Raw genomic sequence first — 15,430 nt, 5'->3', positions numbered from 1 at the left:
TCTGGTTATAAAAGATTTTAATATCAAATAAAATGTATATGACTAAAAGATTTTGATTGCCATGTAAAGTATTCTACTTATATCATGCAATAAGCTAACAAAGCATAGTTTCCAGGTTACATCAAGTGATTTTATCTTCTCACATTTCAAATGAAATGTTGATAGCCTAAACAATCTGCCATGGATGGTAAGAAGGGCAGCACGTATCATCTGCAGGTTTCTTCCCAAGCTGTAAAATATTATGTTCATATTTTTCTTGTTTGTGATCCCAAAACAGGCAATATTTTCATTTCATCCACTCTATTCTTATGTATTTGAAAAGCAGGTGTTATCCACCTACCACACGAGCACTGTTCACCATACCAGTTGAAGGAACCCAACTTGGCACTGCATTTTGGACAAAGAAGCTGAAATAAAGCAAATGTGTTACTTTATTCATTCACTTTATATAAAACAAGTCATTACCTCTGGTATTCAATACAGGCTATTAAAACAAGTAAGGCACAGTCCCCGCCTTGAGTTTATAATCTAATCACGAAGATAAAATGCATTGGAAACTTACTGTAATAGATACTAGACTACAGTTACTGCATAGGAAGAATGTTGTATTCAGGAAGTTTAGAGGAGGAACAGATGTAGCTCGAAGGGAGAAAAGTGAAGCTTGTGATTTAAGGAAGGTTTCATGGATGTGGCATACATATATAGCTTTTAAATTAGTTTATAATTTAGGATTTCAAATGAAAATCACGGCTAAAGTACAGAAAAGTGTGTTAGGATTTTCACGCTATATTACTAATTGTATGTATTGACAGCATATAAGTCAGATTCTTGGCTACTTAAAGACAAATTGATATTCCAGGAAAATAGCTAAATCAAAAAAAACCCTAGTAAGTCAATTTCATTTTCCTCTAATGTACTTAAGCATTATTTTTTACATTTAGCTCTTTGATTTGTGCATGATATAAGGTAGGGGTTTTTATTTTTAATCTTGAGCTATACAAAATCTAGACATAAAACTCAGAAGCGGGTTAGATGCGCTGGCTCACACCTGTAATCCCAGCACTTTGCGAGGCTGAGGTGGGCAGATCACCTGATGTCAAGAATTTGAGACCAGCCTGGCCAACATGGTAAAACCCTGTCTCTACTAAAAATACAAAAATTAGCCAGGCATGGTGACAGGCACCTGTAATCCTTGGGAGGCTGAGGCAGGAGAACCACTTGAACTCGGGAGGCAGAGGTTGCAGTGAGCTGAGATCGTGCCACTGCACTCTAGCCTAAGTGACAGGTTCCATCTCAAAAAAAAAAAAAAATTCAGAAGCCACAAATAAAAAAACTAACAAATTTGATTATGTAAATATCTTTCATTTTTTAATGACAAAACATACAAAAAATGTGAGAAAAGCAATAGACTGAAGAAAATAGTTACAATATATTAGATAAACTATTAACATCTAGAATATATAAAGTTCCAACAAATCAATAAGAAGGCAGGGCACAGTGGCTCACACTTGTAATCCCAGCACTTTGGTAGGCTGAGGTGGGCAGATCACATGGTCAAGAGACTGAGACCAGCCTGCCAAACATGGTGCAACCTCATCTCTACTAAAAATACAAAAATTAGCTGGGTGTGGTGGTGCGCACCTGTAGTCCCAGCTACTTGAGAGGGTGAGGCAGGAAAATCACTTGAAGCCAGGAGGCGGAGGTTGCAGTGAGCGGAGATTCCGAGATTGTGCCACTGCACTCCAGCCTGGAGACAGAGTGAGACTCTGTCTCAAAAAAAAAAAAAAAAATCAGTAAGAAAGAGTTTATAAAACCCATAGACAAATGGGCCCAGGAATATGAAAGCAATTTATAGAAAAGTAAACTATAAATGGCTGGTAAATATATAAAGATGGTGGTCGATGACTATTTTCATAAAATTCCAATTAAACATTTTAGGATTAACATTTTTTACCCCACAGGTTGACAAAACATTACCAGTTGTATAGTATCTATCATGTCAAGGATATGGGGTAATGGGTACATGCATTCAGTTACTGAAACCCAAATCTGTATGGGCATTTTGAATATCGTCCTAGAATATCACTAATATTTAAAACACACATTCTTTGAACCAGGAATTCCACTTCTAGGTACATATTCTATAGAAAAAAATTCAAATATGTATACAAAGAAGTATGCACAGGATTCAGAATCTTACATAAAACTGTATTTAACTTGGTTGGAGGGTGTGTGTTTGCTTCCCAGGTTAAATAAAATCAGAAAGTCAAAATCACAAGCCACAAAAAAGAAAAACCGATGAATTAGATATAACCGAAATTAAAAACTCTAACTGCTACAAATGATGCCATCAAGAAAGGGAAGTGACTGACAATGTGTACATTATTTTTAGGGTGATGTGAATGGTAATGTGATAAGGTCTGGCTCTGTGTCCTCATCCAAATCTCATCTCAAATTGTAATTCCCACATGTGGAGGAAGGGAGGTGACTGGATCATAGAGGCGGATTCCCCCATGCTGTTCTTGTGATAGTGAGTTAGTTCTTATAAGATCTGATGGTTTTATAAGTGACAGCTTCTCCTTCACACATGCTTCTCTCTCCTGCCGCCTTGTGAAGAGGAAGCCTGCTTTCCCTTCCAACATGATTATAAGTTTCCTGAGGCCTCCCCAGCCATGCAGAATCATGAGTCAATTAAACCTTTCCTTTATAAATTACCCAGTCTCACGTACTATCTTAATAGCAGTGTGAAAATGGACTAATACATGATGATGGTTGCAAAAAACACTGTGAATACACTTTTAAAAAACCACTGAATTGGACACCTTAAATAGGTAAATTATATGTCCTGTGACTTATACTATAATAAGGTTGTTTTTTTAAAAACCAGCATCATTCGAAAATGTGAGTTTGATCATAGGGTACCACCTTCTACGCAAGACACTAACCGATAAACAGTTTCCTCATGCATAAAATGTAAATATAACTGCTCTACCAATTTTATAAAGCTATGGCATTCTTCAAATTATATAATAGAGTTAACGGGTTTCATAAAATCGCCACTATACAAACTTTTATACAAATCATACAAACATTCAAAATCATTAAGATTATTATTATAGAATACCTTCACATGAATATCAAGTAAACCTAAAGGAGAAATGTGGCTGTCATGGCACACTCAAACCAAGTTAAACACATTTTTATGTAAGATGTCACATGAACTGCATTCTTTCTTTTTTTTCCCCCACCCACTGGTTATAGGAGCAATAGGATGAGCTGCATTCTTTAACTGGAAATGAAAAAGAATCTCATAGCAAAACATACTAAATTTCACTTTCCTGAAAGATCAGAGAAAAAAGAGAGACACATACAGGAAGCCAACAGAGAAAAAGAAAGAACTTTTAACCTTTAAAAATCCCTGACTTACCCTACTGTTGTTACAAAGTTCAAATTTTGTTAAATATATTTTTTATTTTATATACATACATATATATTTTTTTTAATTAAAATTTTTTTACTTTCTTTTATAGGGATGGGGTCTCACTACGTTACCCAGGCTGGTCTTGAACTCCTGGGCTTAAGCAATCCTTCACCTTGGCCTCCCAAAGTTCTCTGATTTACAGGCATGAGCCACCGGGCCCAGCCAATATATTCTAATTAGTTTAAAAATAAATGTTAGTCTTATATTTGAGAAAATATAAATAGCCTTAAAGGAAATTTATTAACTTAGACCAGGGCTCTCAATCAGAAGTGATTCACTATTTTGGATCAGCTGGCTTTTGAAAAATATTTTATTTTTAGAGTCTTATCTACAATAGAAAGATATTATCTTCAGAAATAAAGGAGTTAAGAAATGGAGTAAAACACTAGTTAAAATAGAGTTTAAAATGCAAGAAGGAATAAAATATAGATGATTCATTAAAATTGTAGAAAATAAAATGTGTTTTCACCTGTCCATCCATCACTCCCAACAAAGCAGATTCCATCCACTGTACAGGTTCAATGAAATAAGATGTACATTGAGCTTGCCTCCCTGCAGTAAGCTTGAAAGATGGTGTCATTCTCTTGTGGGCAAAGGCTATAGGTCCACTTCCTTCATGGTGATCCAGAATACTAGAACTTCGAAATAATGATCGCCTGCAACCCCCAAACAAACACAAATATTAATGACTTCCAAAAGGATGAAAACATGGATGAAATGTGCAATTTCTTTTTTTTTCCTTAAATTTTTTTTTGCGACAGAGTCTCACACTCTGTTGACCAGGCTGGAGTGCAACGGCAAAATCTTGGCTTACTGCAACCTCTGCCTCCTGGGTTCAAGTAATTCTCCTACCTCAGCCTCCTGAGTAGCTGGGATTACAGGCACCTGCCACCACGCCCAACTAGTTTTTGTATTTTTAGTAGAGATGGGGTTTTACCATGTTGGCCAGACTGGTCTCAAACTCCTGACCTCATGTGATCTGCCCGCCTTGGCCTCCCAAAGTGCTGGGATTACAGGCATGAGGCACCGTGCCTGGCGAAGTGTGCAATATTTCTTAAAGGACAAAATAATGTAACACTGATTATGCTACTCAAATTTTCAGTAACCCCTACAATCTGATTATTTCTCTTTTTAAGAATTTATATTCTTCCTGAAAGCATATCTAAACTGAAACTTTCTGTATTATTCAATTAAACAAAATCCTCCTATAGTCATTTAAGAAAATAAAACGCTAAGTACTTTTCAGCTACTGAGACAAGATAAAATCTCCAAAGGATACAAAATATTTTACCTGCACTTTCTACACTTGTAGAGAACCTCATCTTTCAATCCTTGTAAAACAGTGGTTGGGTCAACAGCAAAGAGTTCTTGAGGTAAATTCTGCAATTCTATATGACATAATTAAAATATATTTATTTGTCAAAGTCAGCTCTGCATTTTCAGATAAATTCAGTTAATATCAAATTGAGGCAACAAGTGATAACCTCAGAAATTTAAAAAATTAAATTAAATTAAATTCCAGTGTTGACAAATCAGGCTAAAATAGGAGAGGACAGTGATTTAAGTGCTTAGGTTCTGGGCAGAGACTGCCTGAGTTCAAATCCTGAACCTGCCATTTATAAACCATGTGATTTTGAACAGGTTATTTCTGGCTAAATCACAGTTTCTCAGGGATTGCTGGAAGTGAGGTAATGCATGCAATGCCAAAGTAAATGACATCTAAAAAGTCTATTACACACTAGCAATTATTACTTACCTGGATATTTCTCTGTAACCTTTTGCAAACGATATTGCTTATAAATTGCACTAGAGGTATCCACTTCATATCCCATTGCCTGGTATAATTTCAGTTGCCATTGGAACCCCTCATTCATCCTGTAATGACAAAGAAATACATAGTTTCATTTTTTAAAAATCACATCACAAAAGCAGAATTATCACTATAAAAAAGAACCCACTTAGCCTCTGGTTTGAGAATCTGGAGCTTTTCATAGGCTTTTTCAAAGGGAAGTTGGTCAGTCTTCATGAGAAAAGCAGTTATTATGGCCACACTTCGACTGACTCCTGCATGACTGAAAAAGAGACCTTTAAAATAAAACAGCAAATAGCAACAATTAAAAAAAAAACACAAAAAACCTAGTCCCCTATTAACAGTAAAGTTTAGGCCCATTTCATCTCTACTTCTTAAATAAACACATTGCCTCTCAAATATCATCAATGTACAAAAGAATTATTCCTTTTTCCTTTTGAATTCTGAACCATGTGAATGTATTACCTATTCAAAAATAGTACCAGTAATTTAAAAAAATTTTATAAAGGCTCAGAACAAATCTAAACTTTTGGCTAGGTGCAGTGGCTTATGCCTGAAATCCCAGCACTTTAGGAGGCTGAAGAGAGAGGACCGCTTGAGCCCAAGAATTGGAGACCACGGGCCTGGGGAACAAAGTGAGACCCCCGCCTCTACAAAAAAAAATAAAAAATTAGCCAGATGTGGTGGCATGCGCCTGTAGTCCTAGTCCCAACTACTCTGGAGGCAGAGGCGGGGGGATCACTCGAGCCTGGGAGGTTGAGACTGCAGTGAGCCGTAATTACGCTACTACACTGCAGCCTGGGCAAGAGAGCAAGACCATGTCTCAAAATTAAATGAAACAAAACAAAAAAACAAATCCAATCTCCTTTCATCTTAGCGTTCGGGGACCTCGAGATCTGGTCTGACTTCTTTCGAGTCTATCAGTGTCTTCTGTCCTTTATGAGCGCAATAAATGTAAACTATTGTTATTACACTCCAATCCAACCAAGAACTGCTTAGGGATTCCCATTTTTTCTCTTTTCTTTTTTTTGAAAAGGAGTCTGGCTCTGTCACCCAGGCTGGAGTGCAGTGGCACGATCTCAGCTCACTGCAACCTCCGCCTCCCGGGTTCAAGTGATTCTCCTGCCTCAGTAGCTGGGACTACAGGCGAGCACCACGACGCCCAGCTAATTTTTGTATTTTTAGTAGAGACGGGATTTCACCATATTGGCCAGGCTGGTCTCGAACTCCTGACCTCGTGATCCGCCCGCCTCAGCCTTCCCCAGAGTGCTGGGGTTACAGGCATGAGCCACCCGCGCCCAGCAGGGATTCCCTTTTTTTCTTTTTTCTTTTTTTTTTGTCTTTGCAGCAATCATCTCCTTCCTAGGCAAGGCCCAGGGATCCTTTAGATCCAAACCAATTCACCTCTTCATCAACCACCCTCCACCCATCCCAAAACATTAACCCTAAATCTTTGTTAATCCCGTTTACCAGACAGGAAGCAACCTAATTTGCATTACAATCATTGGGGTGGGTGTCTAGCTTCTCTTACAGAGCTGTAAAATCCTTGGGGTGTAGGGACTTTGTCATTTACCAGATGACACCTACCCCGTCCTTTGTTGCTGCAGGAAGAACCAACTAAACCATGAATTGAATGAAAGCCTGCACACACACCAGGCGCCAGACTCCAGCGTCCACCTCTCTTAAATACCCGCCTCCTACGGGAGGCACCGGGAGGAGGTTCACGCGGCATGACAACGCCCTAGTACTCCCCTAAGGGCCTCGGAAGGAAAGGGGCGACGGGGGCCGGCTGGAAGCCTGGCGGGGCACGTCGCCCACTGACCCGGCCACTCACCAGTGCACCAACACCCCACGGCCCTCGGCGCGAGCCTGGCCGATGAAGGCCACGCACCGGTCCAGATGGCTGAGCAGGTCAGTCTCGGGTTTGTCCAGAGCTGGCACGAAGAGGCGCCATAGACCCTCGGCCCCAGGCCCCGCCTTGAAGCTGGGCTCCTCCGAGTCCACCGTTAGCACGGCCGTGATGCCCGCTTCCCTCAAGTGGTTTGGCTCCGCGACGGCCGCGGCCCCACCCAGATAGAGTCCTGGCTGCACTTCCAGCATCTTTCCGACGCAGTTTGCTCTAACGGCGCTGCTGGGGTTGCGGAGCTCGCAGCCATGACTCGGACCCGGAGCCTCCAACATGGCCGCGCCCGAAGACCAGGCCGCTCCATTCCCTACCATCGAGTAGGCTCCTGCTAGAACGTCCTTCCCCGGGACCCGCCAGCCTCAGCCGCTCAGCGGCTCCCTCGGAGGACCATGTCGGCCGCGGGAATACGAACTTATTGTTGAGGGGGGAGCTTCAGCCTTGTTCTGCGCTGCCTTTTCACCCGTGTTTCGCCCGACCCCCACCCCCAAAGCTGATGGTAAAGGACAAACTTCACCAACTACAGGATTTCTCGAGCTTTTAGCATTGAGATTTTTAGGAAAGGGACATCAGGAGCAGCTGAACTCAAATGTGAAATAAAGGTCCCACCAACTGAATCAGAAGCATCATGTTAAGCATTTGAAGTAAAATTTTTTTCAATATTATAAAACCATTTGTACTTTGCATCTTACGATTATTTTTCCTTTTTCTGCCCAATTTCATTATCGGGGTGTGAATCCTTGTTGATGTTTACTGTTCTATTTATTTTGAAGATATTAATCTTATATTTTTGTAAGTTAAAGCTCTCCAGCCAGGACTACCAGAAACCCGCCTTTAGTTAAACAAGTTGGTTTTATTACTCAGTCATGAGCAATGGAGAATTTCAGGGCATCTCAGAACAAGGATGTTAGGAACATCCTATACAGATTTGGGGCTTTTATTTGGTGATTTTGGCAAGGGTTTAAGGAAGCAGGCTTTGCTCCAAATTGAATGCTGCCAGGAAGTGGGGGTACTACTATGATTGGGTATCTTTTATATATCTCTTGTATAGGAACGACAGGCGAGAGAGGTACTAAAACTGTAATTGATCAAGAAGTAGCAGCTATAGTACTGGTATAAAGATAGATACATTGACTTGTCTCTATCCTGGAACAGAACAAACCCTTGCATGTGGGGTCCTAATTAGGGAAAAGGAGTCAGGCTGGCTGGACGTAGGGAAGCAAAAGGAGAAAGCAGATAAGCCATAAGTCTGCCTTTCTTCGTGGTCCAGGACACATAGCACTCCTGTGCAAATAACTCACAATCTTCCTGTGCCTAGCTATCACCAGACCCTCAGCTGACAGAAAAATGGAAGTTAGCTCACTGCTAACCAGAGGAAAAAAGAAAATAAGAAAAAAGAAAAGAAAAAAGAAAAAAAGAAAATAACGGGCAGGGATGGAGGGAGGCTCAGGAGTTTGGTGGCAAGAAGTTAAAGGCATTCTCTTCTGATGGTTTCTATTTTCTGGGTGAAAGAAAAATCTAGTTTTTATGCTGTGAGGATAGAGCTGTGAGAAGAACAGCCAGTTTGGAGGACAAATTGCCTGAAGAGAGTGGCAAATATGTGAGTATTCTCTGTGGAGCATGTATATGGAAGCTGACCTGTAGGAACAGGCTGCCGAAGGCCTAGTCAGTGTTCAGATCATAAATATAAAAGACATGTGTGGAGTTAACTGTGCAGGCTGTGTTTGCTCAAGCCCTGCAAAGAAGGGCCTGTCTTTGGGAGGACTAACCCTTGACCAGCTCCTTCTGCCACATGATATCAGTTTGACTAGATGTGCTAACAGGGTGACTATGGTAAAGCCTGTTTCTGTACGCCTGAGGCCCAGGGCCATGCTGCAGCAGTTTCACCTCTGGGAGCCTGGAAATTGAGTAGGTAAGGTCAGCCATGCAGATAATGCATGCCCATGTAACTGTCCCCCAATAAAAACCCAAGGCTTAAGTGAGCTTCCTTCTCAGCAATACTTCACACATGTTGTCATACATCATTGCTGGGAAAATTAAGCACACCTCTGTACAAATTCTTCAGGTAGGCCATAACTGGAAGTTTGCACATGGTTTCTCTTGAACTTCACCCCTGGGCCTTTTCCCTTTGCTGAATTTTAATCTGTATCCTTTCTCTCTAATAAACCATAACTTTTTATATCAGCTCTTCTGAGTTCTGTGAATCCTCCTACTAAATAAGTGAGCCTGAGGATGATCTTGGTGACTGCCAATACAGCTATAATATTGAATAACTGGAGACAAGGAATAGATTGGTTAAATGGGTTGTTTTATCAATTCACTGAAATACTAGGCAACTACTAAGAAATATAACAAAGCCGTCTATGCTAGCTATATCAGAAGGTTTTTTAAAATAATGTTTTATTTTTTATTTTCGTGGGTACATAGTAGGTGTATATATTTATGGGGTACACGAGATGTTTTGATACAGGCATGCAATGTGTAATAATCACATTACGGAAAACAGGGTATCCTTCCCCTCAAGCATTTATCTTTTGGGCTACATACAATCCAATTACACTCTTTTAGTTATTTTTAAATGTACAATTATATTATTATTGACTATAGACACCCTGTTGGGCTATCAAATACTAGGCCTTATTCTATTTATTTTTGGTAACAATTATCATCCTCACCTCCTCCTTAACCACCAACTACCCTTCCCAGCCTCTTGTAACCATCCCCTCTATCTCCATGAGTTCAATGCTTTTGATTTTTAGATCCCATAAATAAGTGAGAACATGTGATGTTTGTCTTTCTGTACCTGGCTTATTTCACTCACATAACGATCTACAGTTCCACCCATGTTGTTTCTAGTGACTGAATCTAATTGTTTCTATGGCTGAATAGTGCTCTATCACATATATGTGCCACATTTAGTGTATCCACTCATCTGTCAATGGACACATAGGTTGCTTCCTTATCTTGGCTACTGTGAACAGTGCTGCAGCAAACATGGGTGTGCAGATATCTCTTCAGTACACTGATTTCCTTTTTTTGGGATATATACCTAGCTGTGGGATTGCTGGATCGTATGGTTATATCATACAGTTTTAAAAAGCTGGTTTACAAGTAGAAATGTATGAGCACATTTACTTTAAAAATACATGTTTGTATGGATATATATGAAAAATGTTGAAACATATGTAATACATCAAACCATTGACTGGTTACTTCTGGGAGCCGGCATTAGGAGAGAGACTTACATGAAATGCATTATGCACTTCTTCTTATATAGTTTTTACTTATCTGTTTCAACTAGTATTATTAAAATTCTTCACCATTAACAGTAATAGATGCTTGTATTCGGGGAAAGAGGGGAAATGTAAGGGTTTATTTACTGACATTTTATGGTATCCTTAGAAGTGAGATTTCCCTTCTCAATTCCCTAAAATTACCGCATGAGTTCCTTCAAGGATACGAGTAGGAGACACATCTCAATTGTCATTGAATGCCCACAGAGGCTGGCTGAGTAGGTATCTAACTGGCGACAGAACGAGACTCCGTCTCAAAAAAAAAAAAAAAAAAAAAGTCTCAATTTGTATCCTCTGAAGTGAATTTAACAGCTTCTGTATTTAGGATTTTAGCCACTAGGTGGCATTATTTGCCTTTTTGTAAGATCTGTTTTCTCTGCACTTGTCTTGAAAAAAGGAAAAGTGATTATAGAAGCCCTGCAAGAGAACAATCAGGATGTTAGGCCCAAGTAAGGATTTAGAGAGAGAGCTGGTTGCTTTCCTGTCAAGGAAAGAAGAGGCTCTCTGTCTTAGGATTAGTAGCTACACACACACACACACACACACACACACACACACGGCCACAATTTTTTATCACCATTGAAACTGCCATCTTGATGAATATTGAGTATTGAAACTGCAATCTTGATGAATATTGAGCAAGTAAAATTTTCTTATAATTGCTAAGAGATCGTCAAGTATGTGATGGCTCACTTTTTTGGGAAGGTACTAATTTTATGTAACTTGACTGATCGCGTGAGGATACACACGACCCAGTCTTCTCACTCCGGTTGCTTCCCAAAACTTGTGGCCTTCTAGAGCATAGTCATAGATATGATTTATAATTATCATCTGTAGAACATTTACTGTAAGTACAGATCTCTGCTGAGCAATCACAGAGAGATTTGCCCTCTTTTGTCCCATCACCTCCTCATCATGGTCCAAAGACAAATTCCTCTTTCTATTAATATTTCCAGCATTGACCGGGAGCAGAGGCTCACGCCTGTAATCCCAACACTTTGGGAGGATGAGGTGGGTGGATCACCTGAGGTCAGGAGTTCGAGACCAGCCTGGCCAACATGGTAAAACCCTGTCTCTACCAAAATACAAAAATTAGCCGGGCTGGTAGCAGGCACCTGTAATCCCAGCCTCTCCTTCTAAGAAATGCTGGGGCAGGAGCCAGTTCATGATATTTGGACCATGCTTTCAGTTCTTTTTTTGACTCAAGGAGAAACTGGTAAACAGAATCAGATGAGTGGGGCGAGGGAGACCACAGATGTTCCCCATTCCACATCAAGGTTTGCCGAGTGATGCTTTGCACAAACCCTCTCCCTCCATTCTTCCCCAGACAGACAAAATGCGGGGAATGGCCATGGGTCCGCTCACCCAGTATCACAACCTTGGAGAGCTTTTGCTGCCTGCACGTAGGCCAGCGTGTTATAGCGGAAAGAGCTCTGGACTTGCATGTGCAAGCCCCAGATTTAAGTTTTGGTTCTGTCATGTAGTAGTTGAATAACTTTGGCCCAGCCAGTTAAGCTCTCTGAACTTCTGTGCCCCTATCCAAAATAGTCAAGGCCAATCATGCCTGCTCTAACATTCCCTAAAGGATTTTTGAACTAGAAAAATCAGAAATCCTATCAACTTTTGGTCAGTCCACAGATTATTTCCAAATCCTTTAAAATGTCATGCCAACAAACATATCTCCTTACCAGCAAATATATCCCCTTCTTTCTCTCGGATGTCTCAAACCACATGTTAAATTGACAGCACAGACAAAATACTTCGGAGGCTGAAACAAAGAAATAATTCATTTCAGCTGGAGGAAGCTGAGAAAAATTTTCAGAATAGGTGGCTTTAAACTGGGTCTTTTTCACAGGTGAAAGAAATGAGGGGTAAGGGCCTGGAAAGGGTGGTAGAAAGAGCGATGAGGCAAAGGTGGCAGAGACACGAAGGCTAAGACACTCGAATTTGTTTTATTCAATGTGCCTGGCACGTCTAGGCAAAAAGGAGAATTTGTTTTGAGACTTTGCAAGCTGTCCTGAAACATGTGTTCAGACACCCTGGCCACATCTGCCATTATGGTGGCCACAGAGTCACAGCGCTGTCATGGCCAGGGCTCCTGCAGTCTCTGTCCTTGTCCCTCACAGGCTTCATGTTCACAGCCTTCTCACAGACGATCTCAAATTCCCTTACTGGGACGACAGGGGTACTCCATGGACAAATCCCACCTGCTTCTATACCTTCAGGCTATCAAACATTAAGACTGCCTCCAATCCAAAATGATATTCTCAGAGCAGATGACTGCAGGAAGGGCTTATAAATGCTCCTAAAAAAAGCAGTGTCCACTAGGCGCCAGCATGAGCTTACTAAGAATGGTCCTGCCCTGATAGTCTGGTTTTTTTTGTTTGTTTGGTGGTGGGGTTTTTTTCGTTTGTTTTTTGACAGGGTGAATAGATAGGAAGCTTGGGGAAATGTTCATACACTGGCACTTCCCTAGGTTTCTGGACAGAGCTCCTTGTGGACAAGGGAGACAATTATAAGCTCGACATGAGAACAGTCAACTACCCAGTCTGGCCAACATGGTGAAATCCCATCTCTACTAAAATTACAAAAATTAGTCGGGCGTGGTGGCAAGCACATGTAATCTCAGCTACCTGGGAGGATAAGGCAGGAGGATTGATTGAATCCAGGAGGTGGAAGTTGCAGTGAGCCAAGATTGTGCCATTGCACTGCAGCCTGAGTGACACAGCAAGACTTTGTCTCAAAAAAAGAAAAAAAGAGAGCAAGAGAGAACAGTCAACTAGGCTGGTAATTGGTTAAGCAATTTTATCAAAAGAGTATGACTCGGATAAATAGCAATCAAGAAACAGATTTCTATTGAGATAGAGCTCCACCCAAATTTCTTTTATCTGCTTTATTCAACTTTTTTAAAAAGTAATTTTGATTAGGGCACAAAAATATCCTTACCTAATGTGCATGTGTTACAAGCTGGGAGGGACTGTACTGGTTCAAAAATTATCTTATTACATTAACAAAGACATCATTTCTAAGAGATAAATATAAGGTTCTGCATTTTGGTCCCCACAATGAACTGCATAAATATAAGTTGAGGAGAAAAGAGGTGTGCTTTAGATAAAAACAATCTCTCTGGTGAGTCTATAGGCAATAACCCCAATGAGGCTGGAGAATATCACCTGACTCTTGGACAGGAAGCTATCTCCTTAGGTTACATGAACTCCATGTAAATGACCAGAGTTCTATTTCTGTTCCATCACTACCAAGTCGTTTCAGCTCTCTGGGTCTCAATTTCCTTTCTCTTAAATTAGCAAGTTAGACTAAATCCCTAAGTCCTTTCCAGCAGTAAAATTCTAGGACTAACCCCTTTATTGTCTGTAGAAGTGGTATCAGCATGCACTCATTACCATCTCCAGTGGCTTTCTGAACCACAGAGCCTGGAAAAGCAAAAGGGACTTGACTCCCTTGCAGTGAGGTGCTGGGTGTAATTTCAGTCTGGCCGCCCAGAAGTCCTTGTACAACGCGAGGAAGGTAAAAGTGAAGCGGAGGCTGTACTTCTGCAGCTGATGTTGCTTCTGGAAACCTGGTTGAAGATTTTGGTTTTTCTGTAGAAGCAATAGTACCCACCTAGTGTCCAGGCTCTAGCTTTATGGTGCTAGGGGCAGAGCCCTGAGCATCCATTCCTTGGATCATAGAAGACAGGTATGGTCCTGCCCGCCCCCACCCCCCACACACATAGCAGCATCTTTTCTATCGTGGCTGTTCCTCAATCCCGGCGATGGCTGTGTGACCTGAGGCTAGTGAATTTCTGATCTTGGAAGCAGCAGCAACTCCCTTGGTGAACTGATATTGGGAAACTTTGCTGAAAACACAAACGAGAGTCTGTTTCTTCATCTCTCCCAAACATTCTGTAAGCTATTAAATACTGTGCAATAATTCCTTCCTACTTAACCCAGCTAGAATTAATTCTGTTCTCTGAAATTGAATTCTGATCAATATAATAATATACTTAAAAAGCTGTTTTTAAAAATATAAGGCCTGGAAGAGTGCACATCAAATTGTTAAACAGTGGTTACGTCTATAACCCACCGAGGGAGCAGGTGGGAGGGCGGCAAGGAAAATAGGCTTAACGTGTTTTTAATACAGTGTGAATTTTTCACATAGACTATTTCCATAATAATGCTACGTTTGAAAAATTAAATAAAGTTGGGGACCCGCATGTTGAAAGCACAATTCATTACATGACCAAAATGTAGCTCTTTTATCTTTCAAAATTCATTTAAAATTTGTTCAGTGCGGGTAATCTTCCCTGGCTCACAGCACCCTGCTACTCAAAGTGTGGCCCAAGAACCTTCAACATCATCAACAGTTAGAAGCTTCTCAGAAATGCAGACTCTCAGGCCCCACCCCAGACCACTGAACCACAGTCTGCATTTGCCCTGGATATTTGCAAACTTTTCTGTACACACGAATCACCCAGAAGATCTCCCTGGGTGACTCATGTGTATGGTAAAGTTTGCAAATATCCATGATTTTTCTGCTTCTTTAGGTAATGGAGAGTCCTATAATGACTTTAGGCTACAAGTATAGTTTCAGCTTCTAAATCAGAATGCCAGTTCTAAAGATTCTCTCTCTCTCTCTCTCTCTCTCTCTCTCTCTCTCTCTCTCTCTCTCCCCACATCTCCTCCTCCTCATTAGCATATGTTTCCTTTGGTTAAGTTACTCACTTAAACCAAAGTAGAGGTAAGGGAACAGAAAGTTACTTGGCTGAGCTGCTTTCTACTCTCTGAACTTGGCAGGTGGCTAAAGCTACCTTGTTCTCCTCTGAGCATTTTTGTAGACTTTCTGGATGTTTCTTTCTGGGAGCTGCTTTCTTGTGGTATTGTGCTCAAGGCAGAGCAGCTCTCCTTTAGGTGCTCAGTTGCACCTCTTTCCTCTGCCTCTAGGAA

General features: G+C 40.8%; 1 protein-coding gene across 3 annotated transcripts; it reads right to left on the bottom strand.

The window, feature by feature from the left end:
* DUSP12 (dual specificity phosphatase 12) lies at nucleotides 1–7,500 on the bottom strand. Of its 3 annotated transcripts, none has more exons than XM_012449583.3 (6): nucleotides 7,126–7,500; nucleotides 5,440–5,553; nucleotides 5,238–5,356; nucleotides 4,773–4,869; nucleotides 3,951–4,137; nucleotides 1–407 (listed from the first exon to the last, which is right to left on the bottom strand). In XM_012449583.3, exons 1-6 carry the CDS (start codon nucleotides 7,470–7,472, stop codon nucleotides 246–248), a joined length of 1,026 nt encoding a protein of 341 aa, XP_012305006.1. In that variant the 5' UTR covers nucleotides 7,473–7,500; the 3' UTR covers nucleotides 1–245. The 3 variants fall into 3 exon arrangements, with proteins under 3 accessions (XP_012305006.1, XP_012305007.1, XP_064226427.1); XM_012449584.2 differs by having other exon boundaries at nucleotides 7,183–7,500; XM_064370357.1 differs by lacking the exon at nucleotides 7,126–7,500 and adding an exon at nucleotides 6,879–7,038 and having other exon boundaries at nucleotides 5,440–5,566.
* Between the last annotated feature and the right edge of the window lie 7,930 nt (nucleotides 7,501–15,430).

This window comes from Aotus nancymaae, unplaced genomic scaffold (assembly GCF_030222135.1).
Source record: "Aotus nancymaae isolate 86718 unplaced genomic scaffold, 86718_ANA_hifiasm-v0.15.2.pri h1tg000108l, whole genome shotgun sequence".
Lineage (NCBI taxonomy): Eukaryota > Metazoa > Chordata > Mammalia > Primates > Aotidae > Aotus > Aotus nancymaae.
The sequence above is the reverse complement of the archived record's forward strand: the minus strand, read 5'-3'. Positions and strand labels throughout refer to the sequence as shown.